Genomic DNA, 21502 nt, shown 5'->3' with positions numbered 1-21502 from the left:
TGGGAAGGGTGTCAAGAGCTGCGTCTCGTCCTCCTTTCCCAGCCGTTCTCGCCTTCGAGCGAGCGCGGGTGCGCGGGGAGTGGTGCCGTCACCCGGTGCCAGCCTCTGGGCTGCCAGCGGGCACCGGACCCGGGGGGACCCAGGCCTCTGGAGCCCTGCAGCCACGGCTGGGTGCTGCAGCCCCGGGGGGCAACGCCTGCCGGCTGCAGGGACGTTGTGGCATCCACACGGCAGCTCCCCGGGCACCCGGCCTGCTCCTGCGCAAACCCTGGTTCCCCCCGCCACGGGCTGGGCTCCCCTTGCCAGGGCTGGCGGGATCAGGCCACGGCCCGGTCCCCGCACACAGAGAGGGGGCCCAGCCCGTGGTTTCCACCCCCCTCGCAGTCGGGGCGTGGGGCTGGAGCCGGCAGCAGAGCCGCTGCCGCCCCCCATCACCCAGTGCTAATTGCAGCCCCCCCAATTAGCCACGTTGTGCCTTCCCAACATGGCGGCAAGCGGCGACCGTCACGTGACATCACCGCCCTGCCCTCCTCAACATGGCGGGTGCCGTCACGTGATCACCCCTCCGGCGTTGCCAGGCAACGGCAGACGCGGCCTTGCGGGCGGCTCCCAGTGAGGCCGCGCCGGGGGAGGCCGGGCCCCACCGGGACGCCTGGGCCCTCGGGGGCCCCCGTCCCCTCTGGGACCCCCCCACAGGGCTGGGAGCTGAAGGGGCGCCCGCCGCCCCCCGGCAGGGCCGCCATGGAGATCATCTACGTGTACACGCGGAAGCGCAGCGAGTTCGGCCGGCCCTGCAACTTCTCCGACCGGCCGGCCAAGGTCAACGTGGACATCCCCCCCGACCCCAGCATGGCCAGCGGCTTCATCCTGAGGAACCCCGTAGACAGCTACGTCCAACACACCAGCGACATGTCAGAGCACGAGGTGAGGGCTGCCCGCCAGCCGTCGAGGGCCTCCCAGGCCGCCGCTGTGCAGGGCAGCGCCATACGAAGGGGAAAAGTTGTGTTTTGTACCCGTTCAGCTCGATCTCTTGCTCTGCTTTCTCTGTGCCACCCCCGCAGGTCAACACCGAGCGGGTGGAGGTGGAATCCCGCGGTATCAACCACGTAGAGGGTGGCTGGCCCAAAGACATCAACCCGCAGGAGGTGGAACAAACCATCCGCTTCAGGAAGAAAGTAGAGAAAGATGAGAACTACATCAACACCATCACGCACCTCGGCACCGTGAGGCCCTGCCTGCCCCCACCCCTCGCCTCCCGCTCCCAGAGCCCCCTTGCTGCCGGTTCCCTCGCTGGGGCAGCTCCCCAGGGGCACGGCCTCTGCCTGTGCTTTCCCTGCAGCTGATGGAGCACTGCGTCAAGCAGAACAACGCCATCAACATCTACGAGGAATATTTCGGAGAGGAGGAGATGGCAGAGGTGGAAGACGAGCCCCCCTCCGCAAAAACCATCAATGTCATCAGGTAGCACAACCAGCTGGGCTCTCCAGGCTCTCCAGATCCACAGCAGGCTACTGCCTATTAAACTGCCTTTGGATGCAAAGGAGGTGGAAAACCCAGCGGCTTTAGGGTAGTGCTGGGTCAGTTTATGGATGGAGAGACCTGCTGCAGCCCCGCTGCTCCATAACTCCCTCTGTTCCTCCTCTCCCTGCCCTCTGCCCTGCCCAGGCACTTTGGAGATAGATACCGCGGCCCGAGGACAGATGCAGCTCTGAGCATCTTCTAACCGTGCTTGAGACACGATTTTTTTTTTTTTTTTTTTGGTGCCTCAAAGATTATTTTCAAATGTCAGGGGCTGGTAGGTCATTTCTAGAAGTCAGATCCAGTAACTTAATTGGATTCTTAGAAACGTATAACTGGAAAGAGTTCATTAAATCATCAACTCTTCTCCCCCTGCCCAACCTCCCAGAGAATCGTTTCCTGCACTTAATGCTCAAGGGCTGCAGCTTGTTTTAATTGTGATTCCCCCAGTTTCCTTTGGGAGACAGTCATCCCAGGGCGTGACAAAGCTGTTAGCAAACTCACATCTTTCTTTGATGTCATGTTATCAAAAAGGGATCCAAATGTAACCAAGAGGACGGCCACGCATCTCTCCTGGCACCCCGACACATGCAAGAAACTGGCAGTGGCTTATTCCAGCCTGGAGTTCCAGCAAAACATGAAAGACATGAGCTTTGACTCATACATCTGGGATCTTGGTAAGGGGAAGGGAAAACTCACCAGTCAGTAATGCTGCCGCTGCGGAAGCACTTTGTGTCTTCAAAGAGCTTAACGAAACCTCACAGTGCTCCGGAGGGGGCGAACAGGGGTTCGGTTTCTGCTTTGCCCACAGATCAATGCAGAGAAGGGGCGAAATGGGACCTGAAAGCTGGCCAACAGGTGGAAAACAACCGCTAAAATCCCACTACATGACTTCATGAGCTGGAGTGCCTGTGACCACAACAGGCAGCCGAGCCACACTCCTCTTATGTCGTTCTTGTCTTTATATGGTTCACTTGTGCTTGATTAAGAAAGAAAGAGGCAGCACAAGCCCAGGCTGAGAATTGGCCTGTTCTGTCAAAGACTCTCTCAGACCTGTTGTATTTTGGAGTGAAAAACATGAAGAAGAAGGGTCAGGGTACCGGGGGCTGGGGTACCCGGGGTCTGTCCCCAGGCTGGCAGGCGAGGACAGGTTGGCTCCCTTCCCTGGCGAAGCTGAGGCATCCTGGTGACATGGCCACTTCATCCAGCACGGCTGGGCAAGCAGCGGCACGGCAGGGAGCCAGGCGTGGAGGAGCGGGGTGCGGTAGCGGGAGGCTGGTTTAGAGACGGAGGTGCTCGCCCTCCGGGCTGCCTTTGCACTTTGCTCTATACTCATCTCTTCTTGGCAGAAAACCCCAACAAGCCAGAGCTCGTTCTCAAGCCGTCATCCCCTCTCGTGAGCCTGGAATACAACCCCAAAGACTCGCACGTCCTGGTGGGAGGATGCTACAATGGGCAGATGGGTAAGGAAGATAGATTAGGCGTGAGGCCATATTAACGAGGGCCTGGCTTCATTTTAATTCAACAAGAGCCTGGTTCCAGCACTGCTACACTCACAAAGGGCATAATGTCATTAGTGGTGTGGCTGGGAATATCCCAAGCACGGCCTGAAGCCCTGGGGTGGAGGACAGGCATGTGCTCACCTAAGCAGGTACCCAGGGGAGGACACCGTGCCTGGGAGCCCTTCGCAGGCACTCGGGGTGGTGAAGTGGCTGTGGCCGCAGCGAGAGCCTGGCAGGGGTTGCTGGATCAGACGGCTGAGCAGCACGCGGGCTGCGCTCCCGCCTCGCCCACGGCCCCGTATCTTTGTATAGCAAAAGCCCAGGAGAGTTGCCATCATTTTGTGAGCTGAATTGTTCTTGTGCTGTTGTTTCAAGTGCTTGGAAAAGGGCCCCTCTTTGCCAGCTTTGTTTATGGCTCTGTTATTTCCTTGGCCACACAAGCCCTTTGATTTAATTGCACTCGTTTTGATGTTTTCCTTGCCATTTGCAGCAGCAATCAGATCTGACAGGCCATGCATTACGGGGCTGTTACTGCACGCTCCGCGGGTGACGGAGGGGAGGGATCTCACCCCATCCTTCGCAGCGCTCCCCAGGCGCGTGGCGCGGGCCCAGCGGAGCACGCTCCGTCACATCCAATTGCCTAATTAGAAGTGAGCAAGAGGGAGCGCGTGCGGCTCGGTGCCACCGTGGCCCAGCTGCCTAACCTTTGCTGAACGGCGGCCAGTCCTGCACTGTGGCTTGCCCTTTGCCATGTGTCAGAGGCAGAGGTAGGGAAGGATGGCCGCTGCCGTCCGTGAGGGACCTGCCTTCGTTAGCCAGCGCCCTTCGGGCATGCGGGAGCGGAGCACAGCCGAGGTCAGGTCACACAGGCTGGTTTTTAGCAGCATCAAGTGTAAGAGCCACTGTTTGGAGTTGACAGGGGGCTGGGAGCTGCTTAGACCATGTCTGGTCCTGCTGCAACCCCTTGTGCAGAGCAGGGGGGAGCTGGGGGGATTTATTGGCTCTGGGGGTTGTAGTGCATCTGCCAGAGAGAGATGATCGCTGACAAAATGCTGCGGATATTTAGTGTGTTACCACCATCTAGCTCGGCATTTGCAGAAGGTGCAAATTGCATTACCACTCAGAGTGGGCACCCCTACGAGTGATCGCAGCAGCAGGCTCCCAGCGCGCAGGGCACGTGCATGGTTCTTCTGGGGCTGGGAAGTGTTGGGGGAGCACCCGGTGAGGTTTGCTCCCCAGTCTGGCTTGGGTGGTGGGGCAGCATCTCCTCGGGAAACACGTGGCAAGCAAAGGAGCCGGACAGGGGAGCTGGTGCAGATCTTGACAGCTCCTTTTCATTCCCAGCTTACTGGGACACCAGGAAAGGGGGGCTGCCTGTGGAGGTGTCCGCCGTGGAGGTCAGCCACAGGGATCCTGTGTACGGAGCTATCTGGCTGCAGTCCAAAACGGGCACCGAGTGCTTCTCCGCCTCCACCGACGGGCAGGTAAAGGGCAGGGGCAGGGAAGGGTGCCAGGCGCTCACACAGGGGCCGCGCTGGCAGCCGCTGACAGCCCAAAAGAGCTTCCCCTGCCTGCACTGCCCCTCGCCAGGCATGGCAGCGTGGGAGCCAGGCCCCCAGGCTGGCAGCACGGGCTGGCAGAGGGCAGCTGCTTGGCTCTGGGATGCTCTGCTCCCCAGCACCCGTGGCTGAGCCAGGAGAGCCCCTGCCCTGCAGCCCCCTCCTGCTGCTTGTCCCGTGCAGGTCCTGTGGTGGGACATCCGCAAGCTGTCCGAGCCCACCGAGACGCTGGTCTTGGACATCACCCGGAAGGGGCTCCTGGAGAATGCTCTGGGTGCCGTCACGCTGGAGTTCGAGCCCACCATGGTGAGCCTCCCTGCCTCCCTGCCTCCCTGTGATCCGTCAGGATCACCCTGCCTGCACACAACCAGTATCCTCACCTGACCCAAGCTGAACCGAGCCGAATCCCCACGGGCAGGGCTCCAGGGGCACGGCACAAGCGTCTGATGCCCAGAGTGACCCAGAGCACTGTGCTGCAGCTTGCAGCATGTTCCTACCAATCTTTTAAGAATTAGGAGTTGATGTTCTCCCAAAACACAGGGTCTTGCTGGCATTTTGGTCTCTAAATCCCCCAGATCACGGTGGGTCCCAGGGCTCCGTTCTCCCCAGGCGCTGGCTGCAGCAGGCTCCACCCTGCTCGGACAGCAAAGCCCTTTGCTGCCCCGCTGCCCCACTGCCCCCTGCACCATGGGGTCCCCAGCCTGCTGACGGCTGCTCTCTCCTGCTCCCTCCCTCAGCCCACCAAGTTCATGGTGGGCACAGAACAGGGCATCGTCATCGCCTGCAACCGCAAAGCCAAGACGCCCCCGGAAAAAATCACCAGCACCTACAGTGGCCACCACGGACCTGTCTACGCTCTGGCCAGGAACCCTTTCTACCCCAAAATCTTCCTGACAGTCGGCGACTGGACTGCTCGAATCTGGTCAGAGGAGACCAAGGAATCGTCAATTATGTGGACCAAGTAGGTGTTGGTGTGTGTTTGCCCTGCAAAAAATCTTTTTTTGTGGAAGAGCGTGTTCAGGGCATCTGACCAGCAGGGTCTGGTCTGCTCGGGTCAGGCGGGAGGTGGTGGGACAGTCACCAAGGCAGAGCGGTGCCAGCGTGGCCGAGGGCACTGGAATGGAGGGTGCCCAGGCCTGGGCTCTTGGCTGAAGGCGATGTGCAGTCAGCAGCCGTGGGGCCAGGGGGATGGAGGCCATGAGCCCATCCCCACTGCGTCGGGTCTGCCGGCAGGTACCACCTCTCCTACCTGACAGACGGATGCTGGAGCACCGCGAGGCCGGCCGTCTTCTTCACCACCAGATCGGACGGGACCCTGGACGTCTGGGACTTCCTCTTCAAGCAGAACGACCCCTCCCTCAGCCTGAAGGTTGGGTCCCTCGGCCTGGGAGGGGAGCGGGAGCTGCCCTCGGCCAGCGCCGGCGGCAGGGCGCTTGGCAGATCTGCCCTGCCCTGCGCAGAGCAGGCAGAGCCAGGGGACAATGTCCCATCCACGGAGATAAGCTCCATCAAGCAGCAGCTTTCCCTCCAGCCCTGAGCTGTGCCTAGAGCTCAGCGTGCCCAAAAATTTGCACGTAGGCTCCTGTTATTGGCAAGCGCCTGGATTTGCCTCTGTCAGCTCAGCCTGCCTGGCTTCCCCCGTGGGGGATCACGTCAGGGCTAAGTGCCACCGCCCGCCCGCCCTCCCTCCCCAGGTCTGCAACGAGCCCCTCTCCAGCCTGCGCCTGCAGGACAACGGGTGCGTCGTTGGCTGTGGCTCGAAGCTGGGCACTGTCACCCTGCTGGAAATCTCCTCCGGGCTCTGCACCCTCCAGAGGAATGAGAAGACCCTGGCCACTGCTGTACGTGTGTTTCGGGCCGCGAGCCGCTGTGCCAGGTCACAGCGAAGCCCTCGGCACTGCTGGCATGTCGCTGGCCCCGTGCGCAGCAGCTCTGCCAGCACTGCCAGCAAGCTCTGCACCATCCCTGTGCAGAGCACGCTGTCCCTTGGGGTCCCCTGCTTGGCCCCGCACCCCTCAGTGTCCCCCCCCGCCCTAGATGTTCGAGCGGGAGACAAAGCGGGAGAAGATCCTGGAGGCTCGGCACCGGGAGCTGCGGCTGAAGGAGCGCGCCAGGTCGGAGGGCCAGGGGGCAGAGGTGGAGGACAAGCCAGTGGAGAGTCCCCACGAGGTGCTCAACCGTGCCCGCAGGGAGTTCTTCGAGGCCATCGAAGCGGAGCTGCAGAGGAGGGCACGGGCAGAGACCCAGCACCTGCATGGCAAGGTACCGGGGATGGGACGAACCCACAACCACAGGTGGGACTCGTGCCGTGGGGCAGGGGACATGGGTCAGCCTCTGCCTTTCAGGTTAAAGGCCACGCAGGAGAGGCGGCGGCGGCACAGGGGGAAGAGAGCCAGCTGCCCAAGGACAAGGAAGAGGAGGAGGAGGAGGAGGAGGAGGAGAAGCATGCTGCCAAGGTCAGTGCCCTCCAGCTTCACGTTGCTTTCCCCCTCCATCCTAGGGTTGCTGCTCCATGGCTCATGCAGGGATGAGGCTGCTGTCCCTGAGCCGGGCAGAGCTCATGGGGTCTCTGCCTCTGTGGGGTGGCGAGCGGAGGGCCCCGCACAGCTCCCTGACCCCACGCCTGCGTCCTCTGCAGGAGCCGTAGCTGAGACGGGACCGGTGGGTCGCACAGAAACCCTTGCGTTGGTCACAGAAGCACCCTGACCCTTTCCCTCCTGATTTTTTTCCTTCGGGTGAATAAACGAGCTTTCCACGTCACATTTCCTGTTTTGTCACAGCAGGGTTGAGGAGAGGGTGGGAAAGTCGCGTTCTCTCGCTCTTCATCTCCCCTCCTCGGGCCAGGCCAGGGATCAAAGCTGGCTGCCGACCACAGCGGAGTGCCCATGGCAGCAGGGTGTCCCTCGGTGCATCCCCAGCCCGAGGAGCAGGGCAGCTCGTGGCGGCAGCGGGGTCCCGGTGCAGCACCGTGCCCCTTCCCGGCTAGAGAGCGATGCTGAGCAAAGCCCCGTGCCCCCAGCCCGCTGATATCCCTGCGAGAGCCGCCTGCGGTGCCTGGGCCGGGGTTATCGGCGCTGGGTAAACACAGCCCAGCCGGTATCACCGAGCAGCTGGTTGCGCTTGCCCCACGGCACAGCTGTCGGCAGAGGGATGGGGCCAGCACGCAGGCGGCATCCCGTGTGCCGGGGGTCCCGGCAGGACCCTTCCCCAGGCTCTGCGCGGGGGGCGGAGGGTGGGCAGGAGCTGTTGAAGCCACTCTGCGTGCGTGGGGTGGGCGCGGGTCCCATCCTGGCAGCGTGGACAGAGGGGGAGAGCAGGTCACCCGCTGCCGTGGGACTGGGGGGGACAGGGCTCGCGGTCCCCCAGCCCCGAGCTGGACACTGCTGTGTCCCAGCACTCCCGGGCTGGGCAGCGCTGCCCGAGGCGCAGGTTTTCCCCAGCTGTGGGAAAGGAGCCGGGCACCAGACTTGCAGCTCGGCCAAGCGCCTCGTTAAGGGCCAGCCCTAATTGTACCAGCAACCAGAGATGGAAAGGTATTTCCCCAAGCCGTGCACTGGCTGTGCCCCGTGCAGGACAGGCGCATTTCCACCCAGCTGACGGCACCCTGACCATGCCGTGGGGCCGCGGGTGCAGCCGGGAGAGGACACGGAGCATGGCCAGAGCCGCACACGCCGCCGGCCGCTGTGTCAACAGCAGCCGGCTGTGCTGCCGGTGTTGTGTACGGCTCAACATCTCCAGGGGACCGGGGCAGACGAGTGGGATGGGGAGATGCAGCCTTCGGAGCACCTCCCAGGCCAGGCTGGGGGGCACCCATGGGGCCAGACCCACAGCCCCCCCAGGAGGGCAGAGGGGCTGTGCCGGTGACCGAGGAAGGAACGGGGGAGAACCAGGCTGGGCTGGAGGTGCCCCGCTGAGCCCTCCTGTGGGCAGCGAGGGCGCTTAGGGACGGAGCGTCAGAGCGAGGTGACAGAGCGGGGGTCAGCGCACCCCATGCACCCTGCGCCTGGATCCAGGGCGCCCCACGGCTGCACCCCACGGGGCTGGGATGCGGCAGGAAGGGGGGGATGTGAGGGGGACGGGGCGGCTGGTGTGGCTTGCCTGTCCTGCCACCCCACGGAGCAGCCGTCCCTGCCGCACCTTGGCACCGCAGGGCTGGTTTAGTGGATGCCGTTGAGGCACCCTGGGGGTTTTGGGCGCACAGAGGCTTAGCACCAGCCCCTGCCATGGTCCCCCCACTCCTGCTGTGCCACCGCAGGCTCACCCATCCCTGAGCCACGTCAGCGAGGGGCCGGGTGCCAGCAGGAGGGCACGCTGCCCAGCTGCCCCTTTAAGGCCAGAGCCAGCGGTGTTCGCTTTCCTCCCAGGAAAATGAACCTCTAATTGCAGCGCCGGGCATGGGGGGGTCCTGGGGGCTGCGTCGACACCGCACCGCCGAAGCCGCGGCTGCTGGACCCTGCGGTGATGGCTCGCGTGCAGGTCCGTGTCCCCGTCCCCGTGTCCCCGTCCTCCTCTCCCCATCCCCGCCACCCCGCGCTCACCTCACCGTGTCTTGCAGGTGGCTCTTCGCATCCGTCCGATGAGCACGGCCGAGCTGGCGGAGGGGGCCAGGCCCATCGCCCACCGCGTGGATGAGCAGGTATGGCCGCAGGACGGGCACCCACGGGTTCATCGGTCACCGCCTGGCCCTGGTGCTTCGCCCATCCCATAGGGTCAACAGGGCCAGGTACCCCGGGGCAGGATGCAACCCTCAGTGCGCTGCACGCCCCAGGATGTCCCTGGCAGCACCCAGCGCTCTGTGATGCCCACGTGTGCCAGGCACAGGCTGGGGGGACACCCTGCAGCCTCGCAGCCCCTGTAGGAGACCCTACAATAACAAAGCAGTATGGTGGGAAACTCTGGGGGCTCTGGCTCAGGAGCCCCCCTTCCTGCAGCACTGTAGGACACCAGCGCTGCCTGTCCCTGTCCCCAGTCCCGGGCGGAGGGGGGGCCATGCAAGGCGGGCGGAGGTGGAAGTAAGGCAGCAGCAAGGGAGCAGCTTGCATTAGGGAAAGGTCAAAACCTGGATTGCAATGGGAGCCAGCAGGGACCCTGGGAGCAGGGGACCCTGCGAGGGGCCATTCCACACAGGGACGGGGACACGCAGGGTCCCTGCATGGCGCCGGCATCCCCAGCCCCCTCGCGGTGCCCAGGCAGCGGGCACCTTGGCGGGCCGCGCTCACAGAGGAGCCTTTGTGCCGCCGTGCCCAGGTGGGTGCAGCCGGCCCGGCAGGTCCCCTGGCACCGCACACAGAGCTGGCTTTGAGCCCCAGCCCAGCCTGGGGACAATGGGACAATTCAGGAGCACAAAGGGCCCCATGCCGCCAGCACCAGCACCGGCCCGGGCACCTCCTGTGCCCTGGCACGGAGGCGACACTGGCTCCGGCAAAGCAGGGGAGGGATGCCCACAGTGATGTGCTCTCCCACTGCCCCTCGCCCACTGGCCGGGATGGAGCTGCTCGGCAGACCTGGGCCACTCCGGTGCTCCCGGGGAGCTGTGCTGCAGGGACACCCCGGTGTCAGGGCTGGGGAGAGCATCCTGGTGCATCCGTCTGTCCGTCCACCTCCTGGGGGGTCTGTGCTCACTATGCCACCAGCCCACGGGGCTCTCAGCACCTCATTATACCTCGGGGCCCAACCGGGCACTAATTAGCACCGTTAATGGCAGTGCAATGCCCAGCGTGTGCTGTACCTCCATAGGAGGCTGGAGGTGACCCCGGAGCAGAGGGGTGGTGGGTGCCCGGGGCCAGTGCGTGCCCCCTGGCCAGCCCCGTTCCCTGGCAGGTCGTGGTGCTGCAAGACCCTATGGAAGACCCCGATGATGTCCTGCGTGCCTGCCGCTCCCGGGAGAAATCTTACATCTTCGACATGGCCTTCGACTCCACGGCCACCCAGGTGGGTCCCTCAGGGCACGGGGGGGATGCAGGGCGGGGGGAGGCAGGCTGGGGTGCTGGGGGCAGCGGGTGGAGGTGGGGGACAGCAGGGTGCACCCCGGGGCTTCTTTCCCTCCTTCAGGAGACCGTGTACCGTGCCACCGCCCGGGGCCTCATCGCGGGCGTCATCTCTGGCTACAATGCCACCGTCTTCGCCTATGGCCCCACCGGTGAGAGGTGTGGGGCCGGGGAGGGGGCCAGCTCTGTGGCCATGGGGGGGGTCCCAGCCCCGAGCGAGCCCCCTCATCTCCCCCAGGCTGTGGAAAGACCTACACCATGCTGGGCACCGACGGCGAGGCCGGCATCTGCACCCGCACTCTGGGTGACCTCTTCCAGGCCATCGAGGACACCAGCGGTGACACGGAGTATGAGGTCTCCATGTCCTACCTTGAGGTGCGGCAGGGGGGCTCAGGGACGTCCCGCTCCCCGGGCAGGGCAGGGGACAGCAAGTGACACGTGGCCCCAAGCCGGGCGTCTTTGCACCCAGCGTGGGATGCTGTGTTCCCGCGGGTCCCCATGCTGGGGGGGACGTGCCCAGCTCCTTCCCCCTGCCCAGATCTACAACGAGATGATCCGGGATCTGCTGAACCCCTCGCTGGGCTGCCTGCAGCTGCGGGAGGATGCCAGCGGCACCGTCCAGGTGGCCGGCATCACTGAGGTCTCCGCCATCAACGCCGAGGAGGTGAGCCAGTGGGCAACCATGGGTCATGGGGGGGATCCGTCGAGTCCCCCCTGCCCGGCACTGCCCATCTGCCCCAGGTCATGAAGCTGCTGGCGCGGGGAAACCGGCAGCGGACACAGGAGCCCACAGCCGCCAACCGCACCTCATCGCGTTCCCACGCAGTGCTGCAGGTCACTGTGCGCCAGCGGCGCCGGGGCAGGCGGCTGCGCCATGGCCGCCTCTTCATGATTGACCTGGCGGGCTCCGAACGGGCAGCACAGGTACAGCACCAGCCTGGGGGGCTGCAAGGCCAGGGAGCCCCCCCCCCCAGCCCCTCTTTTGCCAAGTTTTTGCCTCTGCCTTCCCCTCCCTGCCCAGACGCAGAACCGTGGGCAGAGGATGAAGGAGGGAGCCCACATCAACCGCTCACTGCTGGCCCTGGGCAACTGCATCAAGGCCCTGAGCAACCAGGCGAGCACCAAGTACATCAACTACCGCGACAGCAAGCTGACCCGCCTGCTCAAGGTGTGGCTGGGGGTCCCGGCTCTCCTCGGTGGGGTCCAAACTGGGGAGGGGGCACAGGCTGCCCCTGCCCCAGTCCCTCTCAGCCACGCTCTCCGTGGCCAGGACTCGCTTGGGGGCAACAGCCGCACAGTGATGATCGCCCACATCAGCCCGGCCAGCACCGCCTTCGAGGAGTCCCGCAGCACCCTCACCTACGCCCACCGCGCCAAGAGGATCCGCACCACGGTAGGGCCGGGAGCGCGGGCACCCTCCACCCTGGGCACCAGCCTTTTCCTGGCCCCCTCCCCGAGCAGCCCTGGCGCCACTGCCCCCCAAGACGGAGGGCACGAGGTGTTTGTCCTTACACTGCCCCATGGGTGCCTGGAGCAGGGGAACGACTTGGGGCACTGCTCTGCTGGCTGTGGCATGCTCAGGACCTGCTCCATGGCCATGCACGGCTTGGGGACCCTATGGGGACATGTTCTACAGCCATGTTCTGCTTGGGGACCCTATGGGGACATGTTCTACAGCCATGTACTGCTTGGGGACGCGGCTTGGGGACCCTATAGGGATACAGCCGTGTTCTGCCTGCGGACCTTGCTTGGGGATCCTACTCAGAGATATACTTGGGGACCTGCTCCACCAGCTCTGTCCTGCTCAGGGACCCCACTTAGGACCCTGCTTGGGGCCGGGCTGAGCTGGGGCCACGGGACACTCACACCGGCCCCGTCCCAGGTGAGGGACAACCTGCTTAATGTCTCATACCATGTGGCACAGTATGGCAGCGTCGTGGCTGACCTGCACAGGGAGATCAAGCACCTCAAGGGCCAGAGGGACGCCGAGCAAGGGCAGCCAAGGCAGGGCGAGCGCCGGGACACTCCCTACATCCAGGGTACGGCCCGGCCCCCCCTGCCCTCCCTCAGTCCCACAGGGCTCAGCGCTGATGCCCCATGCCTCCAGCCCAGGTTCAGCTACACGGTGCCCGTTGCACCCACCCGGAGCTGGGCTGCGTGCAGGAGGAGCTGCTTGATGCCTGCTGTGAGCAGGCTGCCCTGCGCCACCTCCTCCTCCGGCTGGAGGGCACCGAGCTGCACGCCCAGCACCTCCTCGCCCTCGCCCAGTACGTGGGTGCAAAGCCCCCCCGGGGATGGGGTCCCCTGGCCAGCCAGGCTGGGGGTGAGACCACCTCCTCTTCCCCACAGCAGGACGCAGCGGGGCTGGCAGTGGAGCAAGGAGGGGCAGGGGGAGCTGGACGGCCCCAGTGACAGCAAGAGGGACTTGGACATGGGGGACAAGCGGTTGGAAGTGCCAGAGCCACTCGCCGTGGCCGCTGCCCACAAGAGCATTGTGGCTCTGGTGGAGGAGCAGAGCAGGCTCCAGCAGCGGAAGGTTTGGGAGCCCCCTCCCCACCGCCAGCAGCTGAAACCCCGTCACCGTGGAGCTGAGTTTGACAAGTCTTAGCCCAGCAGCATGAGTCCCCCAGCAGGCCTGGAGGGAGATGGATACTTACGGACTGGGGTGTGGGTTGGGGCAAGGGGCCCTGGAAGGGATGCTGGCACCACGGAGGGGATGGTGACCCTGTGGCAGGGATGCTGGCCATGGGCAGGGATGCTGATCCCAAGACAGGGATGCTGATCCCGTGGCAGGGATGCTGGCTGTGGGCAGGGACCCTAACCCCGCTGCGTGCCTGCAGGCAGAGTTGGCGCGGCACTTCCAGCAGAGCCAGCAGCATGTGCGGTGGCTGGAGGAGGCCCTGCGGCGTCAGAGCAGCTCAGAGGAGCAGCGGGAGGTGCTGGCCCTGCTGTGCCGTCTGCACCAGCTGGAGCTGGAGACGGCAGAGATGCACTCCCGCACCCTGCTCAAGGGTGGCCTCCGGCACCCGCCGGCTGCCACCACGCAGCACTTTGACCAGCATCGGGCCCTTTGCGCCCGCATCATCCGCCAGCAGCGGCAGCTTATCGCCGGTGCGTCCCTCCCGTGACTTCTGCCATGGCAAAGGGGCATCTTGTGTGTGGTGGCAGTGGGAGTCCTGCAGTGTCACCGGGTTATTGCAATGGGACACGCCACAATGCAGAGTCCCCCCCGGTGTCGTGACATAGCCACGATGCTGCCACCTGAGCCTGGCGTGGCATAGCGCGCAGCCCGGTTGATGCTCGCCACCCTGCCCTCTCGCTGGCAGACCACCGGCTGTCGGTGCCACGACTGCTGGAGGAGCTGTACGAGACCTACCTGCGGGAGCTGGCGGGGGGCCCCGGGGACACCGGCACCCTTGAGGTAAGGCAGGGTGGCAGGGTACCCCCCACACGCCCCAGGCAGGGCACTCACCCCTGTCCCCTGCCCAGGGCACGTCCCTGCCCAATATCCCACAGGTGACCGGCACAGGGAGCCTGCCGGACTCGGACCGGGACAGCGTGTGGGCACAGAGCCGCGAGCACCCCACGCTGCTGCGGCACGATGCCCTCCCACCCCTGCGCCCCACAGGGGACAGTTACCAGTGGGCATCCACCACCCCCTGGGTACCCAGGGCTGCACGTGCCCCACAGCCACCACGGCAGTGGGTAAGGGGTGTCCCCTCTCCGGCAGCACCCTGACCCCCATGGTCAAGGAGATCCCACGGGCACAGCAGCTGGGGAGCACGGCGGTGCCCACCCCACCTCCCAGACAGGGCATGGTGGGCCAGGTGAGCACAGCTGTGCTGCCGGCGTCGAAGCCCCGAGGTGGGGATGCTTATGAGTGCTGTGTGTCCCAGCAGCACACGTCATGGGCCAGCCTGAGCACCCGGCATGACTCCTCCCCGGGCAGTGGGACCGGCTTGGAGGCAGCGGTAGCAGCAGGCAGGGGTGAGCAGAGCAGCCGGCGGGGCTGGGTGGGCAGCTGTGCCCCGCTGATGGTCCCACCATGCTGCAGGGCACCGGGAGATGTCAAGCAGCACCAAGAGCATCCTGGCTAAGGCCATCCGGCACCGGTCCCGCATCCCGGCGAGCACCCGCTCACACCCGCCAGGGTCCACGGAGGAGCAAGGTGGCCCCAGGCTGCAGCACGACGCCAGTGAGGACAGCCTGGTGGGGACAGCCACCCGCTCCCTGGGCACCAGGCTGCAGATGTGCAAGAAGGGCGGCAAGGAGGTGGGGAGAATGGAGGAGTCGCTGGGTGGCAGAAGGAGATCGAGGCGGTCACGGTCCTTCAAGGTCACCGGCTGTGGGGTAGGTGCAGGCAAGAGGGGGTCGTGCCACCGGCAAGGCGGTGGAGCTCCGCCAGCGGTGGTGCTGTGCCCTGGGGAGGGCAGGGTGGGAAAGCCACCCCCAGCTCCCCTTGGCATCCCTTTGCCCACCATTGGCGTGTCAGCACCCTACGGTATGCGTCATCCCCCCGCCCCACACAGCACGGTTCCTCCCCAAAGTGCCGTGCCCACGGACCCTCTCTCCGGCAGCTGGTGCCCCCCAGGGGACCCCCGTCATTGTCCAACATGCTGCAGAGCTGCTCCCAGCACGCTGTGCCGGCAGGGGTGCAGGCAGCCAGCACCCAGGCCCCCCCCAAAGCCCTGCCTGGAGCAAAGCCTCTGTATGGGCAGCTGTCAGGTGAGCCCCCGGCTGGGGACAGGGTGCAGGGGCCATTGCCCGCACCCCACGCCCCAGCCCCGCACCCAGAGCTGCTGCTGAAGTGCCCCTTCCCCAGGTGCTGGGGTCCTGTCTCTGCCTCTCCCCCTCCAGCTCCCTGCCAGCCCCAGGAAGGGCCCGCGCCCCCGGCTCGGCTGCATGGCCACGAACGGTGCCAGGGCCTCCGGCAAGGATGGAGGGAGTCACCGGTACTGAGCCGAGCGCCATGCCAGAAGGGGACCAGATCTTGTGCCAAGCCAGCAGGCTGAGCACCTGTCCTGCCAGCCCCAGCACCGCGCGGCATGCCCCATGCCGAGGGCTGCCCGTGGTACCCCGTGCCCGTGCAGCCTCCTGGTGCCAACCCTGCTGTGGGCATGGCTGGCGCAGAGGGGCAGGGAGCAGGGGGGGGGGCCAGCCCTCCCCGTGCCAAACCCACCCCGAGGCAGGGACCCAAGTCCTGGGGAAGGACGCAGCCATGCCAGGCAGTGACCCCAGCCAGAGCCCCGTGGCTGCTCCAGGAAGGGTTCCTGCGGGTGCTCAGCACCCAGCAGATGCAGCCACGCACCCAGCACCACCGGGAACTGATGGGACCACCTGGGCGCAGAGCTTCGGGATGGGCGTTTGTCTTTCCGAGGGGTTACATTAAAAGCAGCCGTGCTGAGCCAGGGAGTGGTGCGACTGCTGTGCACAGCCCGATGCGCCCATGCCCGTCCCTGGGGACGGGGAACCCCCCCAAAGATGCCCCCGCATGCCCCACGCTCGTTTTCTGCTTTTATTAGGAAGGGGGTGGAGGGTGCCCGCGCAGGGATGAAGCAGCTGCCAGCCATGAGCGGGGATGGTGCCCCTCAAGCCTCCTCCGCCGGGGGAGGCAGCCGGACCACCTGCCCCAGCCTGGGCACCCACCCAGCTCACCGCCGAGCCCTGGGGTGCTGCTGCTGGGGTACCCGTGCCAGCAGCCAGATCCAGCGCCACAGCCTCGCTGCCCGGCGGATAGGGACCCCAGTGCCACAGGGCTGGCGTCACAGGAGGGCTGGGCTGTCCCTGTCCCCATCTTCTCGCCCACTGGGGTTTGTGAGCCCGGGACGGGGCTGCACCCGCGGCTGTGGGCTGCACATTTTGCCCCCCCACACCACCTGCATGGGGCTGGGGGGCTCCCAGTGTCCCTCGTCCCCAGCTCCCTGCAGGCACCCAGGGACAACGATGGGGACGGGATGTGGCAGGGGACAATCGGGGAGGGGTGGGCGGCAAAGAGGAGCCCCAGAGCCCCCCGGCACGGAGACCTCCGTCTACCTATGAGCAGGAGGACCAAGCGCGAGCCCCCCCCCCCCCGCGGGGCTGGGGCCAGTCCAGCTGCGGGACCCCGCTCCGCCTCATTACTTCTTCACCTTGATGAGGGAGTGGTAGACGGGCTTGATGATGATGTGGAGGTGCAGGGAGTTGTCGATGAGGTACTCGGAGGTGCGCTTCTGCAGGTCGGCGTGGGCGAGGAAGTCGGCCGCCTCGTCCGAGCTCTGGTGGAAGCTGTAGGCGTGCTTCACCAAGACGCGACCCTGCTGCCGCACGCCTACCAGCACCGTCTTCTGGAAGCTGACGCCAGCAAAGTCGGGGCTGCTCATGGCCGGGGTGATGACGAGCCGGGGGCGACCGTCCTCGATGCGCACCGGCTGGACGGCGCCCGAGACCGAGTCCGAGTAGACGGGGCGCAGGCTGACAGGCAGCCAGCGTGGCGAGAAGAGGACGTTCCAGGTCACCCGTTTACTGGCGTCGTGGCTGCTGGGACCCAGCTGGGTCTGGAAGCTGGTGCTGCGGTCGTCCCGTGCCGGGTTGTTGATGACCCACTGGGAGCCCCAGCTGGGTGCGAGGTAGTTGCGGGGCAGGAACATGCTGCAGTTGACGTCAAAATACTTGGCAAAATGGAGGGGGGAGGCAGCATGGAACTGGAAAGCCTGGAAGAGCAGGTCCTGCACCGCGCCATAGTGCCGCGCCAGCACTGCCGACTGCGCCTGCAGCCGGAAGAGCTGGCTGGGCGCGATCATGGGGTAGCGGATGGCACGCAGCACCCGTTCGGCCACGGGATCCTCAGGTTGCCGGCGGCCCAGCCAGCTCTCCACGGCGGTGTAGAGCTCCAGCTCGCTGTGCAGCACCAGGTCAGAGCGCTCCAGCAGCAGCAGCAGCAGCTCCACGCTCACCGAGCCCCACTCGGCGCTGCCCAGCACAGCTGAGAGGTTCCAGGCCAGGAACTGGAGGCAGCTCTCCTGCAGCGCCGCGTCCCCGATGCGCACGGCATAGTGGTACCAGCCCACCACGTGGCCCTGGCTCGACTCGCTGGCCAGGTGGGTCCTCATGTAGTCGGCCACGCCGCGCTGCAGCCCCCACACCCGGTACTTGCTGGCCAGCTGGTGCATGGGGATGGCTTGGTGCAGCAGGATGGAGACCCCCCCGCAGTACAGGTACCTGGGGCAGAGTGAGGGGCGGTGACACTGGTGTCCCCCCATCCGCTTCCCAATCTGTCGCCCAGCCCCAGGCTCCAGCAGCACGGTCCCCAGGGGAGCATCTTCCCTCCTTGGCTGCATTCCTCCAGGCATCTCCATCCCGTGGGGTCCCCATGGTCCCCAAGCGAGCATCCTCCCTCCTTGGCTGCATCCCTCCCAGCGGGGTTCCCAGAGGAGCTGTGTCCCTCCTGATGTCCCCATCCCCTGGGGTCCCCACGTACCTGATAAACTTCTCAAAGAGCGCAGCAGTCTCGGGCGGCTCGTGCAGGGTGACAACGCTCTGGTTGCGCAGGAGGCTCTCAAAGACCTCGCTCTGGAGGCTGAGCAGCAGCTGGTGGGTGTGGAAGACCCTGGCCTCGTCGGAGGCGGCCGTACGCACCCGCAGCACTGAGTCGCTGCCGTTGCCATTCTGCAGCAACTCCTGCAGCCGCTGCAGCAGCGTCAGCGAGTGGTTGATGGTGGCCGCCGTGGCATCACTGCTAAGGTCGGCTTTCTGGGCTGCAGGGAGATGGGAAGGTCCCAGTGCTGCACCCCAAGAACTGGGCACGAGGTGATGGGGCACAGCAGAGTGGGGCCCGGCTGTGGGGCGATGCGTGGTTAACGGGGGCTGGGGAAGCCTGGCTTTGTGCACATCCTCCCTCTGCTCCCCCCAGCGCCAAAGAGCTGGCTGGTGCCAAGGGGTTGTGGGGACAACAAGGGGACATGGGGACATTTGTCTCCTTGAGAGCCAAAAAACTGCTTTTCTGCAGCAGAAGGGGTGAGACCACCATGTCCCAGGCTGGGACGTGCTGGGAAATGGCCCTGTGCCGGGCAGCACTGGCTCGCAGCCCGGTCTGCCAGCCCCAATCCCGTCCCCGCTGCAGGCAGAGCGAGCCCTGGGCATTGCCCGCGACTCACCGCATCCCGGACTGACACACGGGGCGCGCTCTGCCCCCGCACCCAGGAATGGGGTCCCCACAGTCCGAGCAGCCTGGGGATGCCGGCTGCCCCAGCATCACTGCGGGTCGGTGCCATTGAGCAGGCAGCTGCCGCACCATGCCTGCTCCCGGTGTGATCCCTGACTCCTCGCTGACGCCAAAAACCGGCACCTCCTGCCCAGCCAGGTTTCGCTCCCCTTGTCCGGCTGTGTGTGCCGGCAGCCCAGCCTGGCCCCGGCGTGGGCACACACTGGGGGTGACCGTCCTCCCATGTCCATGTCCCCCCAGTGCCAAGCTCCCAGCCGGGATGGGGACCAAGAGAGGGGTCTCCATGCTCCCGCAGGCATGGGGAGCCTTCCTCCTTCTCCTCTTCTTCCTCATGCCTGGCATGACTCCCACCCCCTCCCTGGAGCATCCTTCCCCCAGGGTGAATTTGGCTCCATCTCTCTCAAATCCCCGTCTCGCCGGCCGGCGATCCAGCGGATTACTCTTCCCAGCGCTGGCTTAAGCCCCGCTGAGCAGGGATGGGGAAGGGGATCGATCAGGAGCCCCTCGCCCCCCGGTGCTGGACATCGCTGCCCACAGCACCGAGCCTTCCCTGGGCAGCGGTGAGCACAGCCCGGCTCTCGCTGCTGGCACATCCCGGGCACCGTGAGGCATGGCCGTGGGGCATGGTACGTCCAGGAGCTGCATCCATCCCTCCCCAGGTGCCGCGACGGCTGCTGGAGAGCTGTGCTCAGCCCCCCACAGGCATCGCTGGACACCTGTGCTGCGGCCGAGCCTCACCCCAGCACCCAGCAAGGGCAGCGGGACCCACGGCACAGGGACCCCTCCACGCCTCCCCCCACCATGGCCACCCTTACCGGCTTGCACGGTGAGGAGGAGGAGGAGGAAGGCAGCGGTGGCGCAGCCCCAGCGGCGGGCGGCCACGGGCCGGGCGCCCGTCAGCCTGGCCATGGCTTCGCAAGCGCATCTGCCGGGTCTCGGCGCGGCACGGGCACACGGAGCCCGCCTGGAGCTTATGTAGGCCACGAGCCCTCCCAGCCCGCGCGCCCGCGCCGCCACATCGATTGGTGGAAACTGGGACCGGCCGTTACCAAGGGAACCGCTTCCAGCCCCCATCCATCCCACCCTGACCCCAGACCCCAGCCCCACACCCCAGGGTGGCGTGACGGGGTGCCCTGGTGAGCCCTGGCACGGCATGAGGGCACCTCCATTTGCCTCCTGCTCCCGCTGCCGCCGGGCACTGCCGTGCTGTGCCGCAGCCCCATGCCGTGCCGGAGCCCCATGCATGGCCGCAGCCCTTTGTGCCGCCGGACTGCCGGGATGCGGCAGCAGGGTCTTTGCATTCAGGGCACAGCTCGGTGTGGCCTCCCCGCTCCCCCCGGCTCATGGGTATTCATGTCGGCAGCAGCCCATCACCATGGCATCCGGGCTGCCGGCAGGAACTGCCTGCCCTTTTCCCAGCCTTTGCAGCCAAGAGGCTGCCTGCGCGGTGCGAGTGCCCTGTGCCGGCCTCCGCTGGCACCTCGCCCGCCACGATGGCTCTTGAGGGGCTTCACAATGGGGCCGGGGTGGCGTTTGCCCCCCCCGCAGCCACAGTGCCACACGCTGGGGCTGGCACGGCTTGGGCATGGGGCTGGGGGTGGTGCTGGGTGCCCCCACCCTGCTGCGGGAGATGGGCACCCCTCTGTGCGGGAGCTTTCGCTGGCACAGCCGGAGCAAGTGGGGTGGGAGCAGGGGAGTGTCTGCACCCCACTTTTAGCTGTGGCCTCAGTGGCATCATGGGTGGGGAGCCAGGATCGGGACTCCCAGCTGGGATGCGGCCGGGGGGACAGATCCCACAGATGGCAGCAGCCCGGCTCACACGGGCACAGCAGCCCCTTCCCCACTGCCGGGGCTCCCTGTGAAGGCGGCGGTGGGCTGCCGTGCTGGGCAGGAGCTGCCGGGCACCGCACTCAGCTCTGGGACGACTGCGCAAGGTCACCTCGGGGTGCAGGAGGACCCCGCATACCATGGCAGGCAGCGCCTGGGCCCCCCCTCCTGGGGACACCGCCGGGGAGATGCTGTGACCTTCAGTGCGTGGCAGTGCCGGAGCCACGCAGGCGAATATCAACCATTCTCCGTTATCGAGTATCTGTCCAGGCTGATGGGATTAGCGCCGGCGCCCGCGGTATTGCAGCTTTGCGTTCAGCTGCAGAGCGAGGTGACAGCGCGGCGTGGCTGGTGCCCATTTCACACCCCGCTCCCTCCCCAGGACTCACGGCGGGATGCCGTGCCGCGGCCGGCGCTGCCAGCACCCCACAGCAGGAGGGATGCCGTGCCACGGCCGGCGGGACAGGGAGCAAGCGGTTCGCAGGGCAAAGGCGGCCATCAGTGCATGCGGTGGAGTAGGACAGTGGTGGCCGGGGCTCCGTGCTGGGCAGGGGGGGTCCAGCTGAGTAGGGGGGTGCTCAGCCCATCTGCCCCTTTGCGTCAGCTTGCCCGGCCCTGGCACGGTGCTGCCGCGGTTGTCAGGGGTGCTTTCGTGCCGGCGAGGGCTTCTGAGGACAGGTTTGTTTTGGGCTGGGAGCGGAGAGGGTGACATGGGGCCAAGGAGCCCCATCCCCGAGCACAGCTGTGGCCTGGGAGGGCGAGCGAGGGGCCCGGGCTTAGATGGGGTCTCCAGATGTTGAGCGTGGACAGATGTTGCTGCAGCTCCCGGGGGGGTGTGGATTACCCATCTGGCCCTGGCCCATGGGTGGAGGGGCTGGGGACAAGCCACCCGGCCATCACTGTGCCATG

General features: G+C 65.9%; 2 protein-coding genes across 2 annotated transcripts; one reads left to right on the top strand and one right to left on the bottom strand.

Moving 5' to 3' along the window:
* Nucleotides 1-741: 741 nt before the first annotated feature.
* On the top strand, nucleotides 742-15525 carry LOC309597283 (kinesin-like protein KIF19; the record flags this gene model as incomplete). Its single annotated transcript, XM_082326540.1, has 29 exons — nucleotides 742-924; nucleotides 1062-1223; nucleotides 1340-1461; nucleotides 2053-2195; nucleotides 2868-2981; nucleotides 4365-4504; nucleotides 4763-4885; nucleotides 5317-5540; nucleotides 5813-5948; nucleotides 6274-6420; nucleotides 6617-6841; nucleotides 6925-7035; nucleotides 9135-9215; nucleotides 10400-10510; nucleotides 10631-10718; nucleotides 10805-10941; nucleotides 11105-11230; nucleotides 11308-11490; nucleotides 11588-11734; nucleotides 11837-11959; nucleotides 12449-12605; nucleotides 12674-12833; nucleotides 12916-13102; nucleotides 13407-13677; nucleotides 13893-13987; nucleotides 14083-14229; nucleotides 14297-14393; nucleotides 14621-14916; nucleotides 15424-15525. The coding sequence occupies 29 exons, from the start codon at nucleotides 742-744 to the stop codon at nucleotides 15523-15525; spliced, it is 4338 nt and encodes a 1445-aa protein (XP_082182666.1).
* Nucleotides 15526-16682: 1157 nt separating this feature from the next.
* On the bottom strand, nucleotides 16683-19675 carry BTBD17 (BTB domain containing 17; the record flags this gene model as incomplete). The annotated part of the gene is made up of 3 exons (XM_082326945.1): nucleotides 16683-17763; nucleotides 18023-18299; nucleotides 19582-19675. The coding sequence occupies 3 exons, from the start codon at nucleotides 19673-19675 to the stop codon at nucleotides 16683-16685; spliced, it is 1452 nt and encodes a 483-aa protein (XP_082183071.1).
* Nucleotides 19676-21502: the final 1827 nt, after the last annotated feature.

The sequence above is a fragment of the Platalea leucorodia genome, assembly GCF_965183815.1.
Source record: "Platalea leucorodia genome assembly, chromosome: 14".
Classification (NCBI taxonomy): Eukaryota; Metazoa; Chordata; class Aves; order Pelecaniformes; family Threskiornithidae; genus Platalea; species Platalea leucorodia.
The sequence above is the reverse complement of the archived record's forward strand: the minus strand, read 5'-3'. Positions and strand labels throughout refer to the sequence as shown.